We start from the raw sequence: 22,448 nt of genomic DNA, 5'->3' as shown, positions 1-22,448 counted from the left end.
AATGGTATCAACCTATCAACTGGTACGTCTTTGAACAGTGGGATGAAACCAAAGGACCCGGAGGAAACCCACCTGATCAAGAGGAGAACATAGAAACTCCTTACAGACAGCAACAGGAATTGAACCGGGGTCACTGGTATTGTAAAGCATTGTGCTAACCACTACACTATCATGACGCTAGTTCCTATAATTATATTAACTCATTTTTGTTTTGAACCACCTTAGGTGTCTGCACACAACTACATATTGTAGAACAATGTTATGTCTAGTTAGATAAAAACCAGTCATGAGGCAATTTATGCTTAACCAAAGTTATGGGTGACAGATGTAGACATTACATCTCTATCTGTTCACAGAACCATATTTTTGACAACGTGTCTATCCCAAGCTATTTAATGCCATCTGTTTATTAAGTGGAAACAGTCCCAAGTGGAGGCACTGAAATCACCACAGGGTAGATTCCTCAAAACCAGTGGGAGCATAAAACCAGCTCTGAACATACAAACTGCATACAAGCTGTTTTCAAAAAGATGCTTCAGGGTCTTTCACTTCCACTCTCTCAACCACTGCTGGGGTCCCAGCTCCCCTTCAGAGTGGCAGCTAAATGTTATTCCTTTAGGCGGCCGTCTATTCAGAGTGACTGAAAGTGCTCCTGCTATATGAAAGGAACAATTAACCACTAACTCATCAGGTCAAGCAGCATCTGTAGGGACACACTGACCCTGATACAGGGTCACAACCTGAAGTGTCAGCCACCTCTTTGGCACTACAGAAAGACCATAAGGCATACTAGCAGAAATAGGCCATTCATCCCATTGAGTCTGCTCTGCCATTCCATCATGGCTGATTTTTCATCCCTCTCAACCCCATTCTCTTGCCCTCTCCACATAACCTTTTATGTCCTGACCTATCAAGAATCCTATCAACCTTCGCTTTGCCTCCACAGCAGTCTGCGGCAATAAATTCCACAGATTAACCTCCCTCTGCTAAAAGAAATTTCTCCTCATCTCCATTCTAAAGGGAAGTCCTTCTGTTATGAGGCTGTGCCCTCTGGTCCGAGACTCCCCCAATACTGGAAGCATCGTCTTCAGTTCCACTCTATCTAAGCCATCAATAGGTAGGTTTCAATGAGATCCCTCATCATTCTTCTAAACTCTCGTGAGGAGAGGGACAGAGCCATCAACGGCTCCTCATTCATTAACCCTTTCATTGCCAGGATCATTCTCGCAAACCTCCTCTAGAGCCTCACCAATGCCAGTACATTCTTTCTTAGATAAAGGGCCCACATTTGCTCACAACACTCCAAATGCAATCTGATGCCTTATAAAGCATCACCATTACATCCTTGCTTATATAGTCTAATGAATGCTAACATTGCATTTGCCTTTCCTACTACCCACTCAACCTGCAAATTAACATTCAGGGAATCCTGCATGAGGACCTCCAAGTCCCTTTGCACCTCTGATTTCTGAATTTATTTCTTATTTAGAAAACAGTCTATGCCTTTATTCCTCCTACCAAAGTGCATGGCCATACACTTCCCAACATTGTCATCCACCTGCCACTTCTTTACCCATTCTCCAAATCTGTCTACATCCTTCTGCAGACCCTCTGCTTCCTCAACACAACCTGCCCCTCCACCTATCTCTGTATCATCCTCAAACTTGGCCACAAAGCCATCAGTTCCATCATCCAGATCACTGCCATAAAACATGAAAAGGAGGAGTCCCATCACTGACCCCTGCAGATCACCCTCCATCACCAATGTGCAGATACAGCTCGACCCACTGACTTCCTCCTGGAGCTTGATCTTAGCTCCATATTCAGCACCTGCAGTATTTTATGTCTCTTTTTAACATCTATCTTCTTGGGATGAGTTACCTTAACTGTAATCTGGAAGGCATTAAGAAAATTTAGTGTAAAAATGCCACTAAAGGCTTCAACTTTAATTAGATGGATATTTTATTTCTATAGGTGAGCCCCCCCCCGCCCCCCGTCAAAAGATTAGTTTGGGCAATTGCTAATTTACCCCAATGGAATTTGCATAAAAACTGGAATGGGGAATAAAAATACACTCTTAAGAAATTTATGAGAAAAATAGCAAAAAAGACACAATATTTTCAATTGCATTTCAATTACATGGATGACATAGCTTAACATTACAGAAAATCAATTAACACACTCCCACCCATCTCTCCGCCACGATAATACGGAGGTCGCCTGTACTCAGTTTGGTTCTGTACTGTCCCCTTGCTGGAAATGAAATCATGGGAGCATAGAAAGATAAAGTGTTTGTGGGGGGAGGGGGAGGTTGAGAGGATGTGGAGGGGGGGAGGTGTGGGGATGAAGTACATATTACTGTTTACATTAATGGTGCTGAGGCAGAGGGGTTGAAACCATCAAGTTCCTAAGATCCTGTCCTAGTCCAACCACATTGATGCCATGGCCAAGAAAGCCCATTACTGGCTCTGCTTCCTCAGGAGGCTGAAGAAAACCCCTTTGACCCTCACCAATTTTTATCTATGCACCACAGAAAGCTTCCTAACCAGCTGCGTCTTGGCTTGGTGTGGTAACTACTCCCCCTGACACCGCCAGAAACTACAGAGAGTTGTGGATGCAGCTCAGCACGTCACAGAAACCAGCCTCTCCTCCCTCGGTCGACATTTCTCAGTGCCTCAGTAAGGGAGCCAACATAATCAAAGACCCTGGAATTCTCTCCTCTCATCAGGTAGAAGATACCAATACCTGAAAGCACAGGGTACCAGGCTCAACAACAACTTCTATTCAATGTTATGAGACTACTGAAAAATCTCAAGCATGGACCCTTGACTTCATAATCTACATTGTTACAGTCTTGTACTTTATTGTCTACCTGCACTGCACTTTCTCTGTAATTGTAACACTTTATACTGCATTCTGTTATTGTTTTCCCTTGTATAACCTCAATGCACTGTTTTACTGGAATTATTTGTTTGGATGGAGTGCAAAACAAAGCTTTTCACTGTTCATCAGATATTGACAATAATAGACAGATTTACTCACTTAGGTCAGGTGGTGGGGTGGAGATGCGTCTCTACCAAAGGTGGCGTAAGGCGCTCCTTCTCTCCGCCAGCCTGCAGGTCACCCTTGGATAAGGTGTAGCACCTGCTTATTCCCTGATCAAAGTCACGTGAAACCTTAGGAGCAGGCCATGAATGGTCGTATGAGCAGTTGGTGCATATCACAAGTCCTGGTTATGTGACCACTGATACCACACAGACAATCTCTGGCGAGTATTGATAATGGCTAGGGTCACCCATTCTGTGAAGACACTGCCCAGAAGAAGGAAATGGCAAACAACTTCTGTAGAAAAAATTTGCCAAGAACAATCATGGTCATGGAAAGACCATGAACGCCAACATAATATGACATGACATAAAACGAATGAACAAACCTATTTAGAAAGCCATTTGGCCCTTCAAGTTGGCTCTATCATGCCATATGATTGTAACTGATCCTCAACCTCAATGCCATCTTTCTGCACTCTCTCCATAGCTCTTGATGTATTTTGTGACTAAAGGTCATGAAATAATCTTTACATACTTACAATTTATCAGCATTGAAAAATTACTTTATATAGGACTTGTGAGTATATGGATGACTCACAGTGGCGTTTTTGTATAAATACCACTCAGGGAGTGGCAGATGGTGATTGTTTACTTTCTTATACCCCCATCTGCGTTCTTCAGCTTGCCAAAAGACAGAATTGAGATCAGGAAAGTTGTGATTGATGTCGATACCATCGTGAGTCCAACGTCCCAAAGACCAGCCTGCCAATTCTGAACCCTGAAATGCAACACAGCAAGGATGAACATATTCAAACATAAGCGATTGGAAAACTACACTGATTTCACTTGGTATGAATGGCTGGAGAGATTAACGGTGACAAGAAGGTAAATGTAAACTTACCATCTCAAAAGATTTTTCATAACCATCAGGATTAATAGAAGGTAACAGATGAATCCTCGTCTCCTCAACCAGGTGCTTGATTCGTGGATTTCCTGCTAGGTAGGCATGGCACATGAACTGCATCAGTAAGAGGAGCAGCTCACGCCCGAGCACTTCATTGCCATGAGCTCCTGCAGAGTAACGGAATTCAGGCTCACCTAGTTCAAACACATCAAAAATTACCTCATACACAACAAAAACATACAGACCCACAACTTACCCCAGACTGATTCAATCTTCCTTCCTCAGCAATACAATCAGAGGGCTATCAGTGATTACTTGATCCAATAAACTCTTGTAAGTAAAAAGAAAACACACTGGATTAAGCTTCAGAAAAGATAACTGAGTCTTCCTTCTTATTTTGTGTTCTGACTGAGTGATTCTTCATCCGTTTTCTCCATTGTCACCTATTTCAAAACCTTGTTATGCACATTGACACTTTCAAGGACTTCTTCATCTCATGTTCTTGATATTTATTGCTTTTTTTGTCTTCTGTACTCACACAGTTTTTGCCTTTTGTACACTGGTTCTTTGCCCTGTTGGGTATGGTCTTTCATTGATTCTATTATGTTTTTTTGACTTACTGAGTATGCCCTCAAGAATATGAATCTCAGGGTTGTATATCGGACATGTACAGTATGTACTTTGATAATAAATTGAATTTGAACTTCAAGTGTCTAGTCATGTGGGTGATTGGATCTTAGACTCACTAATTCCTCCAATTTGTTTTGAACCCCTTTTCTTCAAGGCTTGTTCCTTTCTGCCTCTGAGAGAGCTTTTTTGAGTCTTCCTTGTGGTACAAATAGCAGTTGGGCTGAGATGACTTCACTGGAAACTTACAGCATAATTACAGGAAGACAATACTGAACTTATGCCTTTTGAAAGCACAGGCAGTCTGATTGCGAGCATGGTGGGTAACTTCCCATGTTTTATTTTTAACTGCACCTCCATCTGCTTATTACTACGTTAAATTGACTTTGCAATTTGTAATTTTTGGTTCTTTCATTAACAAGTTGTTAATCTCCCCAGATGCTTGTCACAATAAAATTAAATGATTTTTTTTCCCCAATGAACAAGCTTATCATGTCATTTCCAGCAAGAGACAATGTCTGATTATTGACTGGTTGCATCACAGCCCGGTATGGAAACACCAATGCCCTTGAACAGAGCATTCTCCAAAAAGTAGTGGATATAGCCCAATCATCACAGGTAAAGCTCTCTCCAGCACTGAGCACATTTACAGGAAAGCAGCATCCACCATCGAGGATGCCCACCATCCAGGATGTGCTCTCTTCTCACTGCTGCCATCAGGAAGAAGGTACAGGAGCCTCAGGACTCACACCACCAGCTTCAGTTACAGTTATTACCCCTCAACCAACAGGCCCCCTCATTGAAATATTCCCACAACCTATGGACTCACTTTCAATGACTCATCATCTAATGCGATTTATTGCTTATTTATTTATTATTATTTTTATTATTTACTTCTTTTTGTATTGGCACAGTTGGTTGTCTTTTGCACACTGGTTGAACACCCAAGCTGGTGTTTCATTGATTCTATTATGGTTATTATTCTATAGATGATTAATTATGCCTGCAAGAAATTGTATCTCAGGGTTGTATATGGTGACATATATGTACTCTGAACTTTGAACTGAGATTTATTTTTCAGTAAGTGAAGCCTCAGTTCAATGTGATTTCAGCAATATTTATTTGTTTATTTAATGAGATGCAGCACGGAATTGGCCATTCTATCCCTTCAGGTCACACCCCCCAGCGATTCCCCACTGCAATGCTAGCCTAATCACAGGGCAATTTATAATGACCTCCTTACCATAGAAACGTAGAAAACCTACAGCACAATACAGGCCCTTCGGCCCACAAAGTTGTGCCAAACATGTCCCTACCTTAGAAATTACTAGGCTTACTCATAGCCCTCTATTTTTCTAAGCTCCATGTACCTATCCAAAAGTCTCTTAAAAGATCCTATCGTATCCACCTCCACCACCGTTGCCGGCAGCCCATTCCACGCACTCACCACTCTCTGAGTAAAAAACTTACCCCTGATATCTCCTCTGTACCTACTCCCCAGCACCTTAAACCTGTGTCCTCTTGTGGCAACCATTTCAGCCCTGGGGAAAAGCCTCTGACTATCCACACAATCAGTGCATCACATTATCTTATACACCTCTATCAGGTCACCTCTCATCCTCTGTCGCTCCAAGGAGAAAAGGCCGAGTTCACTCAACCTATTCTCATAAGGCATGCTCCCCAATCCAGGCACCATCCTTGTAAATCTCCTCTGCACCCTTTCTATGGCTTCCACATCCTTCCTCTAGTGAGGCGACCAGAACTGAGCACAGTACTCCAAGTGGGGTCTGACCAGGGTCCTATATAGCTGCAACATTACCTTTTGGCTCCTAAATTTAATTCCACAATTGGTGAAGTCCAATACACTGTACACCTTCTTAACCACAGAGTCAATCTGCGCAGCTGCTTTGAACGTCCTATGAACTCAGACCCCAAGATCCCTCTGATCCTCCACACTGCCAAGAGTCTTACCATTAATACTATATGCCTTTGGACTGAGGGAGGAAACCCACACATCCCAGTGGGAGATCATGCAGACAGACTCCTTACCGGCAGCGGCAGGAATTGAACCTGGATCGCTGGTACTGTAAAGCATTGTACTAACCACTACTCTACTGTGCTGCTCAATTCAGAGAGAGGTCAATTAATGTTTCTTGCTGCATTACATTTCCTGACATTTGCTGCTTGGCCGAAACTGTGCAAATGCGCTTGATAAATGTTTCTCAGTCGTGTGGAAATAAGATTTTTTATTGTGCCCTGGGAAGGAAGAAATGGGCTTGCACCTGTACTTGGTGTGAGTTAGACAACCTCAAGATAATGAGACAGAAGGGGGTCATTTCCAGTTTTCTTTTATTGTTCAGTGTACGAGCAGACAGTTACTGCTCAGCTGAAATTATGGGTCTTCAGTGGCCTAATCTCCTCGAAAGAGGCCACACCAATACAGAAAAGAAATTGGTTAATAGTTTCAGAGGCACAGGGATGCTCTTCCTCATACAAATAAAATACTGCAGCCATGAGGCCTGTGACCTGCCACCTGTTTCCCAGGAGCGACCAATAGGTCAGTTTGATTACCAGTCAGTGCCTAACTAGAGACCTACAGCTCCATGATTAATTGCAAGTAAGCTCCACATCATTTGGGTAGCTTGATTAAACAGCCTGTTTCATCTTTATCTTCTGAATTCTACTCCCTTCACATTTTAATCACATCCTTGGCTGCCATGGAACAGCTGCCAGACCTGGGTTCTTGCTTGTGTGTGAGCAGACTAGATCAGCGGCTGCTAAGGATCTTGCTGGGACTTGCAGATCTGGATTATAGGGAAAGGTTCAGTAGGTTAGGGCTTTATTCCCTGGAATGTAGGAGAATAAAGGGATGTTTATGAGGGGTATAGATAGGGTAAACGCAAGCAACCTTTTTCCGCTGAGGTTAGGTGAGACTGAAACTTGAGGTCATAGGTTAAGTGTGAAAGGTGAAATATTTAAAGGGAACCACAAACACGAAAAAGTCTGCAGATGCTGGAAATCCAAAGTAAGGCACATAAAATACTGGTGGAACTTAGTAAGTCGGGCAGCATCTATGGAAATGAATAAACAGTTGATGTTTCAGGCCAAGACCCTTCTTCAGGACTGAAAAGGAAGGGGGAAGATGCCAGAATAAAAAGGTGAGGGGAGAGGAAGGAGGATAGCTAAGAGGTGATAGGTGAAGCCATTTGAGTGGGAAAGATAAAGGACTGGAGAAGAAGGAATCTGATAGGAGAGGATAGTGGACCACAGGAGAAAGGGAAGGAGGAGGGGACCCAAGGAGAGGTGATATGTAAGTGAGAAGAGGTAAGAGGCCAGAGTGGGGAATAGAAGAAGGGGGGAGGAGGAGGAGGGAATTATTTTTCCAGAAGGAGAAATTTATATTCATGCCATCAGTTTGGAGGCTATCTAGAAGGAATGTAAGGTGTTGTTCCTTGCCACAAGAGGAGACCATGGATCAACATGTTGAAATAGGATTGGAAATTGGAACTAAAATGTTAGGCCACTGGGAAGTTCTTCTTTTGGCAGATGGAATGGAACTGCTCAATGAAGCGGTTCCCAAATTTAAGATTGGTCTCACCAATTTAAAGGGAGCCTGAGGCGGTTCTTCTTCAATCAGAGGGTGATATGAACATGGAATGAGCTGCAAGTAGAAGTGGTGGATGAAGGATTGATTTCAACATTTAAGAAATGTTTGGAAAAGTACGTGGATGGATGGAGCATAGAGGGCTATGGTCCAGGTGCATGTCAATGGAATTTGGCAGAATGCCAATTCAGTACAGACTAGATGGACTGAAGGGCCTGTTTCTGTGCTGGAGTGGACCATGTCTCTACGACTAAGAAACACCTGGGTATTGGCCTCATCTCTTAATACCTTCTTGGATTAGGCTTGAGCTGATTACCAAGTCTGAGATCTGGCCCACTTGCTGAAAGACAGAATAATTCTACTTCAGTGCCTAAATGCAAAAAGTGATAAAAATGCTTGGCTGAATCAAGAGGCCATTGCCTGCACGTGTTCAGGTGTTTTGAGGAGTTTATTGCAGAAACATTTTTCACATATATTTTATATTTAGGGTATTTCAAAGGCAAGCAATAATTCTGTCAGTGTACAGCCAAGCAATATCTGTGGTAAAGAAAGCATTTATCTTAGAAAAGGAATGAAGCTATAAATCTTACCAACTTCATGCTCTCCTGGATTATCAGAGATTTCGATGGCATACAGTTTCATTCCTTGATAGCTCTTGCCAATGTTGTAGATCCTGGTGATGTTTGGACACTGCTCATTAACTATCTTCATCATCTATTCAACAAAATGTACAATTACTGAGAATAAGTGGTTAGCGCTGACAAAATCACAAGTTGCAAATTCCAAAGAGTGGGGATAGAATATTATTCTTTCAGTTTTTCTCCTACAGCTCAACCAAATGCCCTCTTCATTATGCTGCCAACAGGAAGGTGGTTCAGGAGTCTCAGGACTCACGCCAACATGTTCAAGAACAATTATTACTCCTCAACCACCATGCTCTGAACAAAAGGGGATAACTTCACTCAACTTCAATTGCCCCATCATTGAAATGTTCCCACAACCTAAGAACTCATTTTCAAGGACTTTTCATCACATGTTCTTGATATTTTTTGCTACTAATTCTTTCTTTTTGTATTTGCAGTTTGCTTTCTTTTGCACACTGGTTGAACGCCCAAGATGGTATGGTCTTTCAATGATTCTGTTTTGGTTATTATTCTATAGATTTATTGAGTATACCCACAAGAAAATAAATCTCAGTGTTGTATACATATATGTATTTTGGTAATAAATTTACCATGGAACCATAGAATACTACAGCACAGAAACAGGCCTTTTGGCCCTTCTTGGCTGTGCCAAACCATTTTTCTGCCTGGTCCCACTGACCTGCACCTGGGCCATATCCCTCCATATACTTCTCATCCATGCACCTGTCCAAGTTTTTCTTAAATGTTAAAAGTGAGCCCACATTTACCACTTCATCTGGCAGCTCATTCCACACTCCCACCACTCTCTGTGTGAAGAAGCCCCCCCCCCAATGTTCCCTTTAAACTTTTCCCCCTTCACCCTTAACCCATGCCCTCTGGGTGTTTTTGTCCCTTAGCCTCATTGGAAAAAGCCTGCTTGCATTCACTCTATCTATACCCGTCATAATTCTATATACCACTATCAAATCTCCCCTCATTCTTCTACGCTCCAGGGAATAAAGTCCGAACCTATTCAGCCTTTCTCTGTAATTCAGTTTCTCAAGTCCCGGCAACATCCTTGTAAAACTTCTCTGCACTCTTTCAACCTTATTAATATGCTTCCTGTAATTAGGTGACCAAAACTGCATGCAATACTCCAAATTCGGCCTCACCAATGTCTTATACAACCTCACCATAACATTCCAACTGTTATACTCAATACTTTGATTTATAAAGGCCAAAGTATCAAAAGCTCTCTTTACGACCCTATCTACCTGTGACGCCACTTTTAGGGAATTATGTATCTGTATTCCCAGATCCCTCTGTTCTACTGCACTACTCACTGCCCTACCCTTTACCTTGTATGTTCTACCTTGAACTTTGAAATTGTGTTTACTCTGCAACTGCTTCTGAAGACCAACATTGCCTTCAAACAATTAGGATGGCTACTAAAACACTACTAGGCAGGATGGGACAGTGGCATAGCTGGTAGGGCTGCTAATCCAATGGCTGTTGCATCTCAGCCCCAAAGTTCTGGGTTCAACCCTGACCTCCAGTGTTGTCTGTGTGGCATCGCGCATCCTCCTCATGTGGAGACTGCACACTCTCCATGTAGCTTTCCGCCTAATGCTTCAATTTCCTCTCACGGCACAAATCATGCAGAGTGGTAGGTTAAACAGATATAGTAAACTGTTCCTACTATGTAGACGACTGACAGAACTTTGACGGTTGATGAGAAAGAAGAGAGAATAAAATAGGTCAGGGGAGAAATAGTGTAAAAAAAAAGTGCTTGATGGTCAGTTTTATCACACTATTGAAAAAAATTGTGATATGGTGTAAAATTCTCTTTCATGGATTTATATGAAAAGGAAGTAAATATATGCAAATATTTTTCAACTTGTGTGTCTTGCACAGAAGATGTGACCGATTTCAAGGAACACAACAATTGCTCTGTGCACAGCAATGCTTGAACTCAAAGGTAAAAAGCAGAAAGGAAACTTTTGATGGTATAAAGGGTGAACGGGACAGACGGGAGTCCCATGGCAGAGAGGGGCAGCATCACAAACTTAATATTCCCTGAGAGAAGTAGGAGTGAATTTAATAAGATTTGATAGCTAAAAGAAATCTACAAATATTCAACATCTAAAATTAAAAAAAGAAAACGCTAGAAATACTAACCCTGGTTCTCTTTCATGGATGCTGCCTGATCTACTGAAAATTTCCATTTTTATTTCAGATTTCAGCTTTTAGAAACATAGAAAATAGGTGCAGGAGTAGGCCATTTGGCCCTTCGAGCCTGCACCACCATTCAGTATGATCATGGCTGATCATCCAACTCAGAACCCTGTACCTGCTTTCTCTCCATACCCCCTGATCCCTTTAGCCACAAGGGCCATATCTAACTTCCTCTTAAATATAGCCAATGAACTGGCCTCAACTGTTTCCTCTGGCAGAGAATTCCACAGATTCACCACTCTCTGTGTGAAGAAGTTTTTCCTCATCTCGGTCCTAAAAGGCTTCCCCTTTATCCTTAAACTGTGACCCCTCGTTCTGGACTTCCCCAACATCGGGAACAATCTTCCTGCATCTAGCCTGTCCAATCCCTTTAGAATTTTATACGTTTCAATAAGATCCCCCCTCAATCTTCTAAATTCCAATGAGTATAAGCCTAGTCGATCCAGTCTTTCTTCATATGAAAGTCCTGCCATCCCAGGAATTAATCTGGTGAACCTTCTCTGTACTCCCTCTATGGCAAGAATGTCTTTCCTCAGATTAGGGGACCAAAACAATACTCTAGGTGCGATCTCACCAAGGCCTTGTACAACTGCAGTAGAACCTCCCTGCTCCTGTACTCAAATCCTTTTGCTATGAATGCCAACATACCATTTGCCTTTTTCACCGCCTGCTGTACCTGCATGCCCACTTTGAATGACTGGTGTACAATGACACCCAGGTCTCGTTGCACCTCCCCTTTTCCTAATCAGCCACCATTCAGATAATAACCTGTTTTCCTGTTCTTGCAACCAAAGTGGATAACCTCACATTTATCCACATTAAATTGTATCTGCCATGAATTTGCCCACTCACCTAACCTATCAAGTCACCTTACATCCTTAGCATCCTCCTCACAGCTAACACCGCCGCCCAGCTTCGTGTCATCCACAAACTTAGAGATGCTGCATTTAATTCCCTAGTCTAAATCAGTTAATATATAATGTAAACAACTGAGCCTTGCGGTATCCCACTAGTCACTGCCTGCCATTCTGAAAAGGTCCCATTTACTCCCACTCTTTGCTTCCTGTCTGCCAACCAATTCTCTATCCACATCGATACCATACCCCCAATACCATGTGCTTTAAGTTTGCACACTAATCTCCTGTGTGGGACCTTGTCAAAAGCCTTTTGAAAATCTAAATATACCACATCCACTGGCTCTCCCCTATCCACTCTACATCTTCAAAAAATTCTATAAGATTCGTCAGACATGATTTTCCTTTCACAAATCCATGCTGACTTTGTCCGATGATTTCACCACTTTCCAAATGTGCTGTTATCACATCTTTGATAACCGACTCTAGCATTTTCCCCACCACTTTTCAAATATTTTTCTTCTAATCAAATACATTAGCCCTTCATCAATATATGAATGATTCTAACTATGTCCATTTCGGGCAGGGGTCAATTACACTACCGGAAAAGTTTTGGCTGCCCTCACAATGCTGTTCTAGAACAGGGGTTCCCAACCTTCTTTATGCTATGGACCAATATCATTAACCAAAGCGTCTGTGGACCTCCAGGTTGGGAACCCCTGATTTAGGAGCATTGTAGTTTAGGAAATATATAGAAAGAGGTTTAGGGAATTATTCCAGGGATGAGTGATACCGGTCACGTGAAAAAATTCAAGTAGTAAGGGTTTTATCTTCTTAGAAAGAGGTAGAACAAGATCAATATTGACAGCATTGTTTAAAAACATAATAGAAAGAAACAATGTTTTATAGCTGAAGAGTCGATAACAGGACTCATATTACTCTACAGAACCCCCCCCCCAAAACAAATGTGAAACGAGCACGTTATCCTGAAAATGATGAGTATTTGTAATGCTCCGAAGTAAAACGGCAAAACAAAAGGGAATTAGTTAACTATTGGGAAAAAAATTACAGGACTGTGCAGCACAAGTGAGGGTATGAGACTAGGTGGATCTGAATCAAATATCAAGCATAGCATCTTCTGTGATACACTACATCTTAATTCAATGGCTTTTTGGATTTTTAAAAATTGTCTTGAAGGTTTTGACTTGAATAACATGTTTTTTGTCACTCAAATTAAAGTTCTATTCCTCAAGAGCTAATCCAATGGATGCCTGTCATGTGCAGGCCTTCCTTTACAAAAGTTAAAGGCAGAACTCACTAAAATAGAGTGAATATTTGACATGTCCATTATATTTAATCCTTTATGCATTTGAAGTTAACTAGTTCTGGCTGCAGTTAGCTTAACGTTGTTTAATGGGACCATATTGCGACTAGATTTTGATGTCAATTTAAACTGATGCTTAATGCATATGATTATTAAGTTAATTTTGTCATGGTTGTTATAACACTGCCTTTTTAATGTTGGTATATATTGTGAAAATGTTTCGATTTTTTAATATCTTTTTGCACTGTGGAGGTCACTCAGTAAACTATGCTTGCATAAAGAAATCTGCTTTTATTATTCAACGTCTATGAAATCATGTTTTGTCACATTGAAGAGAAAATTAATATAATTGCTTCCAATTAGAAGTATTCATATCACACTTCTATATATGAAGTTTTCCAGATGAACATAGTGAGTTCAAAGGCATTCAAATCCTCTTCACAGTGAAAATCTGCTGCTCATCTGGACCCATTCTGCTCAACGGCATCTCTTAATGTTTAACAGATCAACATAATGAACAGATAAAAAGGCTATATTTTGCTCTTGCTAACTGGATCTGAACAAATTTCAGATGTCATGATATATTGTAATCAAACCCATCAAAGGCTTCTTTTTGATACTTGAAATGGTTAATTGCATGATTAAATACCCTGAGATTATAGTGCGGGTGCTGTTATGGTGATCAATGTTAGAATGCCAGGATCATTGCTTTAATTTCGCCTGGAGGCATAGTCGTGCTGTCAACATGAGGTAGTTCAACACATCAAAAAACAAATCTGAATATTATCCTAGTTATGGATTAACTGAATTAATATTGTTTGTGTGAGAGTATACACATGCGCTTGTGTGCATGAAGGAGAGGGGAGGTGCAATAATGTGCAAAACTTTGTTTACTGACTACAAATTAATTTGTGTGCCATTTATTCTACTGATAGGTGAGCCAATATAAAGGCAACAGTGTTCAGTTAGCCTCTCAATCAGTTGAAAACTATAATTATATGGAACACGCTAGGCAGCCAGAAGTTCAGTAGCTTGGCAGTGAAGCTTTGCAGGTTGCTAAAATGCTTAGAGGAAGCAGTGGAATAAAGCCATTTACCTAATACACCTCAGGACAGGAAATCTGTTCATTAAAATATAACTATTCTCACACTTCACAATGCAGAGAATAAATCTCAGGCACTTCATTTAAAACAATATGCTGACTCTCGTTTCCTCAATAGCTTATATTCGAGATTGATTCCTGTGATAAAAGTCTTTCCAAGAGTGAATTATTGAGTAGAATGGCCCTTTGTTCATTAAAAGTTTAGGATTTTGCACTTTAACTGTATAACTGATAATATGCCATCCGACTACAGTATAATGAAATCCCAGAGATCCTGCTTCTAGTTCACAAGATGATGATTTCTGCATTCTTCTAAAACTCATTGGGGTCCCAGTCCCCACATTCCTCTAAAAATCAGTGGGCTTCAGATCCCACACTCCCCTGAAACTCTCTGGGGTCCCAGTTCCCACATTCCCCTAAAAATCAGTTGGCTTCAGATCCCACGCTCCCCTGAAACTCACTGGGGCCCCAGATCCCACAATCTCCTGAAACTCACTGAGGCACCAGATCCCACACTCCTTTGAAACTCACTGGGACCCCAATTCCCACACACCCCATAAACTCACAGGGACCCCAGCTCCCTGAATCTCCTGAAACTCACTGAGGCACCAGATCCGACACTCCTTTGAAACTCACAGGGACCCCAGCTCCCACAATCTCCTGAAACTCACAGGGACCCCAGCTCCCACAATCTCCTGAAACCCTCTGGGACCACAGTTCCCACATTCCCTTAAAACTCACACTCCCCTGAAACTCACCTGGGCGCTGGTTCCCACACTCCTCTGAGTAGCCATGGGAAATTTCAACATGCAGGTCGATTGGGAAAATCAGGTTGGAAATGGATCTCAAGACAGTGAGTTTGTTGAATGCCTATGAGATGGCTTTTTAGAGCAGTTTGTTGTTGAGCCTTCTAGGGGATCACCTATACTGGAATGGGTGTTATGTAGTGAACTGGAGGCAATTAGGAAGCTTAAGGTAAAACAACCCATAGGAGGCAGTGATCCCAATATGGTTGAGTTCAACTTGAGATTTGATTGGGGTACAGTAAAGTCTGCTATAGCAGTATTTCAGTGGAGTAAAGCAAATTGTAGTGGTATGAGAGAGGAGTTGGCCAAAGTAAATTGGATGGTGATGCTGGCAGGGATGACAGCAGACCAGCAATGGTGAGAGTTTCTAGGAAAAAATGAGGAAGGTATAAGATACATATATTTCAAAAACAAAGAAATATTCAAATGGCAAAATCGTACAACCATGGCTGACAAGGGAAGTCAAAGCTAATTTAACAGGCATTAAACAAAACAAAAATTAATGGTAAGAAAGAGGATTGAGAAGCTTTTAAACCCTACGGAGAGGAACTAAAAGAATCATTAGGAGGGAGACTATGCAAAATGAAAGCAAGCTAACAAAAATAATCAAAGTGGATAGTAAATACTTGTTCAAGAATGTAACAAATAAAAGAGAGATGAGAGTGGATATAGGACTGCTAGAAAATGAGGCAGGAGAAATAATAATGAGGGATAAGGAGATGGGAGATGAACAAATGAGTATTTTGTATCAGTCTTCTCTGTGGAAGACACTAGCAGTGTGCCAGCTATTGAAGGGTGTGCGAGAAAAGAATTGAGTGTAGTTACTGTTACAAGGGAGAAAGTGCTCAAAAAGCTGCTAGACTTAAGGGTACTTAAGTCACCCAGGTCAGATGAACTGCACGCTAGGGTTCATAAAAAGGTAGTGGTAGAGACTGGGGAGGCATTAGTAATGATCTTTCAGAAATCATTGGACTCTGGCCTGGTTCTGGAGGACTGGAAAATTGCAAATGTCACTCCACTCTTTAAGAAAGGAGGAAGGCAGCAGAAAGGAAATTATAGACCAGTTAACCTGACCTCAGTGGTAAAGAAGATGTTGGAGTCAATTGTTAAGGATCAGGTTATAGAGTACTTGGAGACACAGGATGAAGCCAAAGTCAGCATGGTTTCCTTCATGGAAAATCTTGCCTGACGAACCTATTGGAATTATTTGAGATTACATGTAGGATAGATAAAGGGGATGCAGTGGTTGTTGTACATTTGGACTTCCAGGAGGCCTTTGACAAGGTACCACACATCAGGTTGCTTACCAGATTAGGAGCCCATGGCATTACAGGAAAGTTACTGGTATAGTTAGAGCATTGGGTGATTGGTAGGAGGCAGCAAGTGGGAATAAAATAATCCTTTTCTGGTTGGCTACCACTGACTAGTAGTGTTCCACATGGGTTGGTGTTAGGACCGCTTCTTTTATACTGTATTTCAATGATTTAGATGATGGAATAGATGGCTTTGTTGCCAAGTTTTCAGATGATGCGAAGATTGGTAGAGGGGCAGGTAGTGTTGAGGAAACAGGAAGGCTGCAGAAGGACTTAGACAGATTAGGAGAATGGACAAGAAAGTGGCAAATGAAATACGATGTTGGAAAATGCATGGTCATGCACTTTGGTAGAAGAAATAAATATGCAGACTATTTTCTGAATGTGGAGAACATCCAAAAAATCTGAGATGCAAAGGGATTTGGGAGTCCTTGTGCAGAACACTCTAAAGGATAGCCTGCAGGTAGAGTTGGTGGTGATGAAGGCTGATGCAAGAGCGTGGATGTGATACTGAGGCTTCATAAGGCACTGGTGAGGATCCTCTTCAGTATTGTGAACTGCTTTGGGCTCCTCATCTGAGTAAAGATGTGCTGTCATTGGAAGGGGTTCAGGGGAGGTTCAGAAGAATGATTCTGGGAATGAAAGGGTTATCATGTAAGGAACATTCGATTGCTCTGGGTCTGTACTCGCTGGAATTTAGAAGTGTGAGGGGGATCTCATTGAAACCTTTTGAATGTTGAAAGGCCGAGACAGAGTAGATGTAGAAAGGATGTCACCCATGCTGGGGGGAGGGGGGTCTAGGACAAGAGGGCACAGCCTCAGGATAGAGGGGCATCCACTTAAAACAGAAATGCGGAGCAATTTCATTAGCCAGAGGGTGCTGAATTTGTGGAATTTATTTCCACAGGCGTCTGTGGAGGCCAGGCCGTTGGGTGTATTTAAGGCAGAGCTTGATAGGTTCTTGACTGGACATGGCATCAAAGGTTATGGGGAAAAGGCTGGGGAGTGATGTTGAGGAGGGGAATAAAGGATCAGCCATGATTGAATAGCAGAGCAGGCTCGATGGGCCAAATAGCCTAATTCTGCTCCTAGGTCTTATCATTTTATGGGCTTAAACCCACTGGGATCCCAGTTCACACACTCCAGTGAAAATCACCCGGGTATTGGTTCTCACATCCCCTGAAAATCACCAAAGCCCCAATTTCCATACTCCCCTGAAAATTACTCGGGACTCGATTACAATACTCCATTGAAAATCATTAAGGCCCAGTTCTCTTGAGAGTCAATAGTTTCACCAGAAAATGCATTACCCTATAACCATGATTTCCAGCAGGGGAGGTTATGTTTCATAAGGGGTCATTAGGGGAAATAAAAGTCATCGAGGGGTGGGGTGTGGTAAGCAGCATGCTAATTTGACACCTACTGTGTCAACTCGGTACCATCATCAACATCCAAAAAGCATTCCCTGTTTAGGTCAATTTTTAGTTTTAATTTAGCCCTGTTAATAATGGATAGATACATATGGTATGATCTCTCTGAGTCTGAAGGCAATAAAGCCTTGAATTCTAATCCTGCTAAGAAGCATAAACTCCAGAAAGTGTGTCAATACAATGTTATATATCTGGAGTATGGTTTTATTCTGTTCTCATCAGATCAGCCATGCCCCACGTGTCTTATTTGAAATACTGTACTGTCCCATGAAGCCATGAAACCACCAAGATTGCAGGAAGACTTCCATAAAAGACACCCTGAAAAGTCTACTTAGGGTATTACTCAGTTCCAGAAGATGAAAGAAGCATTTGAAAAACGTTGCACACTCACATCATTCGCCAAGAAAGCTAAAAATGACCTTGATAGTAGTCTCATTGCTTCTTATAATATTTCCAAAATGATAGCAAAGTGTGGAAACTCTCAAATTGGGGTAAGATTAATAATGCCAATGTGTATCAGAAGTGCTCACCACTGTTCTCAAAATGGATACCAGTATTTTAAAATCAATTCCTCTGAGTAATGACTCTAGCTGGTCATATTGATGAAATTAGTGGCCATTGAATATCAACTATGCTCAGAGCTACAAAAAACAGAATTTGGGATACAACTGGACGAGTCAACTGAGGCATTGATAATGGCATACATATGGTTTATCAAAAATGGAAAAGTTTATGAAGAGATTCTCTTTTGTAAAATGTTAAAATCAAACATCAACAGAGAACCAATCTACGATGAGCTCAAAATGTTTATTGAGAATAAAAGTATTCTGATTAGGAACATGATTACTTGTGCAACAAATGGAGTACCATATATGACCGGTTGCTATACTAGTGTGGTAGAATTTATGAAAAGAGAAATTCCAAGTCTGTTTGCAATCCTTTGTGTAATTCATCATCAACATAGCATAGACAAAAACCTCAGCCAGCGACTTTTTTCAAGTACATTCTTGTAATATCTGCTATCAACAAAATTAAACCTCATCCATTAAATAGCAGAATATTTTGCCAGTTATGCCAAGATAACAAAGAAGAGTTTGAATGCTCCTTTCTTCATACTGAAGTGCATTGGCTGTCAAAAGACTATTGCTTAAAACGTTTCTTTGATCTTTTTGACAATGTGTTTGAAGGTTTGCTCAATGTCGACAAGAGCTTGGGAAACAAGATTGAACTTCTACATGGAGATGTGGGTTACCTAGCCGATCTGTATGACAAAATGAACATTCTAAATATGAAACTTCAGGGTGAGAATGTCAATATAATTCAGGCAAAAAGTACAGAGTCCACTTTTCTCAGAAAATTGGAAATATATAAGCAAAACATTGGGAGAAGAACGTTCTCACTGTTTCCTTGCATGGAAAGTATGGCATTCTCTTTCACAGATGGTGATTTGCAAGAGTACTGCTTACACCTGCATTCACTGAAGAAGGATTTTCAGAATCAAATCAAGGATTTGAACGATCTGGAAATTCCAGACTGGGTAATTAACCCATTTCTTTGCAAGGCAGAAAAACAGGAAGAGAGCTTGCATGAAGAAATTATCGAAATTTATAATGATGAAGAAGCAAAAATACTTTTCAAAAATGTCGGCTTTTCTAGTATGTGGCTACACTGTCATACAAAGTTTCCTGGTCTTTGGAGAAGAGCCAAACTACTCTTCATTGCATTTCCATTCTCCTACCTTGTTGAAAGAGGCTTCAGTGCAGTGAACCAGATACACACAAAAAAACAGAAACCACTTGGACAGTGTTACGCATGGAGACTTCAGGCTTTTGCTGTCACAATTTGAACCAGATTTTTCAACTCTTGCTAAAAACCATCAAGCTAAAGAATCACATTGATTTTGAAGCTCCTATACAGCTTATACAGGTACTGTGTAAGCTATGTTTAAAGACAAATAAAAAATTAAAGCAGAACCATTTTCTCATATGGTAGACTTATTTTTACACTATGGGGGCACCAGAAAGTATATGGTGCTTTGTGTGTGTGTTCGCAAATATGAAAGTGCTTTAGGGGAGTGTTGGGCTAAAAAACATTGGAAAACTCTGCTCTATAACATCTAAAACAAGCTAATTAAAAGTGGGTGAGAGTATTATTAGATAATGGTTGAGTGAACTTGGCCTTTCCTCCGTGGAGCGATGGAGGATGAAATGTGACCTGATAGAGGTGTATAAGACGATGAGAGGCATTGATTGTGTGGATAGTCAGAGGCTTTTTCTCCAGGGCTGAAAGGGCTAACACAAGAGGAACAATTTTAAAGTGCTCGGAAGCAGGTACAGAGGAGATGTCAGAGTTAAGTTTTTTACGCAGAGAGTGGTGAGTGCATGGAATGGGCTGCCAACAGCAGTTGTAGAGGCAGATATGTTAGGGTCTTTTAAGAGACTCTTGGATAGGTACATGGAGCATAGAAAAATAGAGGGCTATGTGTAACCCTAGGCAATTTCTAAAGTACATGTTTGGCACAGCATTGTGGGCTGAAGGGCCTGTATTGTGCAGTAGGTTTTCTATGTTTCTGACATCCAGTAGTCTTGAAAATCTGCTGGTTTGGCACTATCTGGTAGCAGACTATTAGAGTTTTACCTTGAGGCTAATTGGTCCCTCATGCCTTCCCCATTATTCAATAAAACAATCTTCTACTTTACCACCACTGATTCTAGTTTAGGATTAACTGAGTTAATCCTTTTATTACCTGATTATCTTAAGAACAAGAAGCAACATCATTGAATCATTGATGCACCATCAATAACCCTTGGAGACGTGAGGCGAGATATAGGCTTTTATTGGCTGGAAGAAAGAACAAGCAGCAATTGACCACCACACTGCATCCTGGAGACTGAGGCTGGGGCTGTGTCTCCAATCGCCTTTATACCGGGGTCCGTGGGAGGAGCCACAGGAGCAGTCAGCGGGTGGGGGGGGGGGGGGGGGCGTGTCCAGACAGGTATATGCAGTTCACCACAATCATAAAATCCTTCAATGGATTGCCAGGTTATATACCAGGAGGATGATTCCTCTGGCTGGGCAGGTTAGACTGGGAGTCAGAATAAACTGTCAGTCATTATCAAATGAGACACGTAGTCACTCATAAGGTCATAAATATATAAATAAGTAAACAGTCGCCCGAGAACTTTCTTCACAACTCAAGAAGTATGTCAGCCCAAAACATCAATGGTTTACGCATTTCCATAGACGCTGGCTGACCTGCTGAGTTCCTCCAGCATTTTGTGTGTGTTGTTTTGGATTTCCATCATCTGTAGACTTTCTTGGCTTATAAATATACAAAGTTTTCAACCCTTGGAGTTCGCAGATATAATCAAATCTGAGCTTGAAATATGTTTGTGTATAAATGCATTCTAGAGACGGCAACATGTGTTCACCATTAACACCAGTTTTTGGCAGTTAGAATCCAATTCTCCTTAATAGGTTATAACTGTCTTTACATACTTTTATGGATAGATAATATTATATTTTCCACTCTTTCCTTCTCTCGCCCAGTACCATAAGCCGAATAAGTATGGCCGGTAACAGGTGTAGCCAGCACAGACTGCACAATTAATAGTCAAAGTAAAGCCTGTTATCTACACTGACTTTGAATAACAGAGACAGTTTGCATCTTGCTCGTTTGGTCATGCTCCATCTTGCAGACCAATTAACTTCAGACAATATAAAAGAACAAAATATAGTCATTATATTTGCCTTTAGTCATCAGTTTACCATCAGGCAAAACTGTAGACCAAGGCAAGTGAACAAGGACCAATAGAAATGGATCAGCCCATGATTGAATGGTGGAATAGACTCAATGGGCTGAATGGCCTAATTCTGCTCCCATAGCTTATGGTCTTATAAAGACAAGCACTCCCAGAAAGAAACAACAACAACTGCACATTCAGGGCGTCACCTTGACTGGTGATGAAGTGTCTGTAAGTCAAGCTCAGTGAATTTCACATCAAACTTTAACCCATCTTTTCGGGTAGTGCTGCACTGAAATGCAAGCATTGGAAGTAAACCAGCATTATAGATGAGTAGTAGGATATAAATGTTCAAATAAAACAAGACGTTTGAACTACATTGCTGATCAAAAAATTGTCCATCTGAGAGAGGAGCTCTTGGGGAAAACAGAGGCATGTCTTAGATCAGGGGTTCCCAACCTTTTTTATGCCGTGGAGCCTTATCATTAACCAAGGGGTCTGTGGACCCCAGCTTGGGAACCCCTGTGTTAGAGTATTATATTTATTTATTTTGTTGACATATACCTTCTGGCCCTTCGAGCCATGCCACCCAATTTGAACCCAGCCTAATTTCAGGGCAATTTACATATCAGCCAGTACATCTTTGCAATGTGGGAGGAAACCAGAGCACCCAGTAGAATGTACAAACTCCTTATAGGCAGCTTCACCTGCTCTGTAAAGCACTGTGCTAACCACTATGCTACCGTCCTGTTCTCTTCTGACTTCTTCACGTAATGATGAGAAGTGACTCCTGTGTTATGCACGACATTAAATGCATCTGCTTTGAACTGGATTGT

At 41.3% G+C, this 22,448-nt stretch overlaps 1 protein-coding gene across 2 annotated transcripts in view; it reads right to left on the bottom strand.

Moving 5' to 3' along the window:
• cpxm2 (carboxypeptidase X (M14 family), member 2) overlaps positions 1-22,448 on the bottom strand; it is a 185,581-nt gene that overhangs the window by 43,388 nt on the left and 119,745 nt on the right. For both annotated transcript variants that reach the window (XM_073027631.1, XM_073027633.1), the window contains exons 8-10: positions 8,773-8,896; positions 3,949-4,145; positions 3,646-3,825 (exon numbers count right to left, since the gene is read on the bottom strand). In XM_073027631.1, the coding sequence (XP_072883732.1) occupies positions 3,646-3,825; positions 3,949-4,145; positions 8,773-8,896 (501 nt within the window). The remainder of the gene's footprint in view (positions 1-3,645; positions 3,826-3,948; positions 4,146-8,772; positions 8,897-22,448) is intronic.

Source organism: Hemitrygon akajei, chromosome 23, assembly GCF_048418815.1.
Source record: "Hemitrygon akajei chromosome 23, sHemAka1.3, whole genome shotgun sequence".
NCBI lineage: Eukaryota > Metazoa > Chordata > Chondrichthyes > Myliobatiformes > Dasyatidae > Hemitrygon > Hemitrygon akajei.
This window is presented reverse-complemented; position numbering and strand designations above follow the sequence as displayed.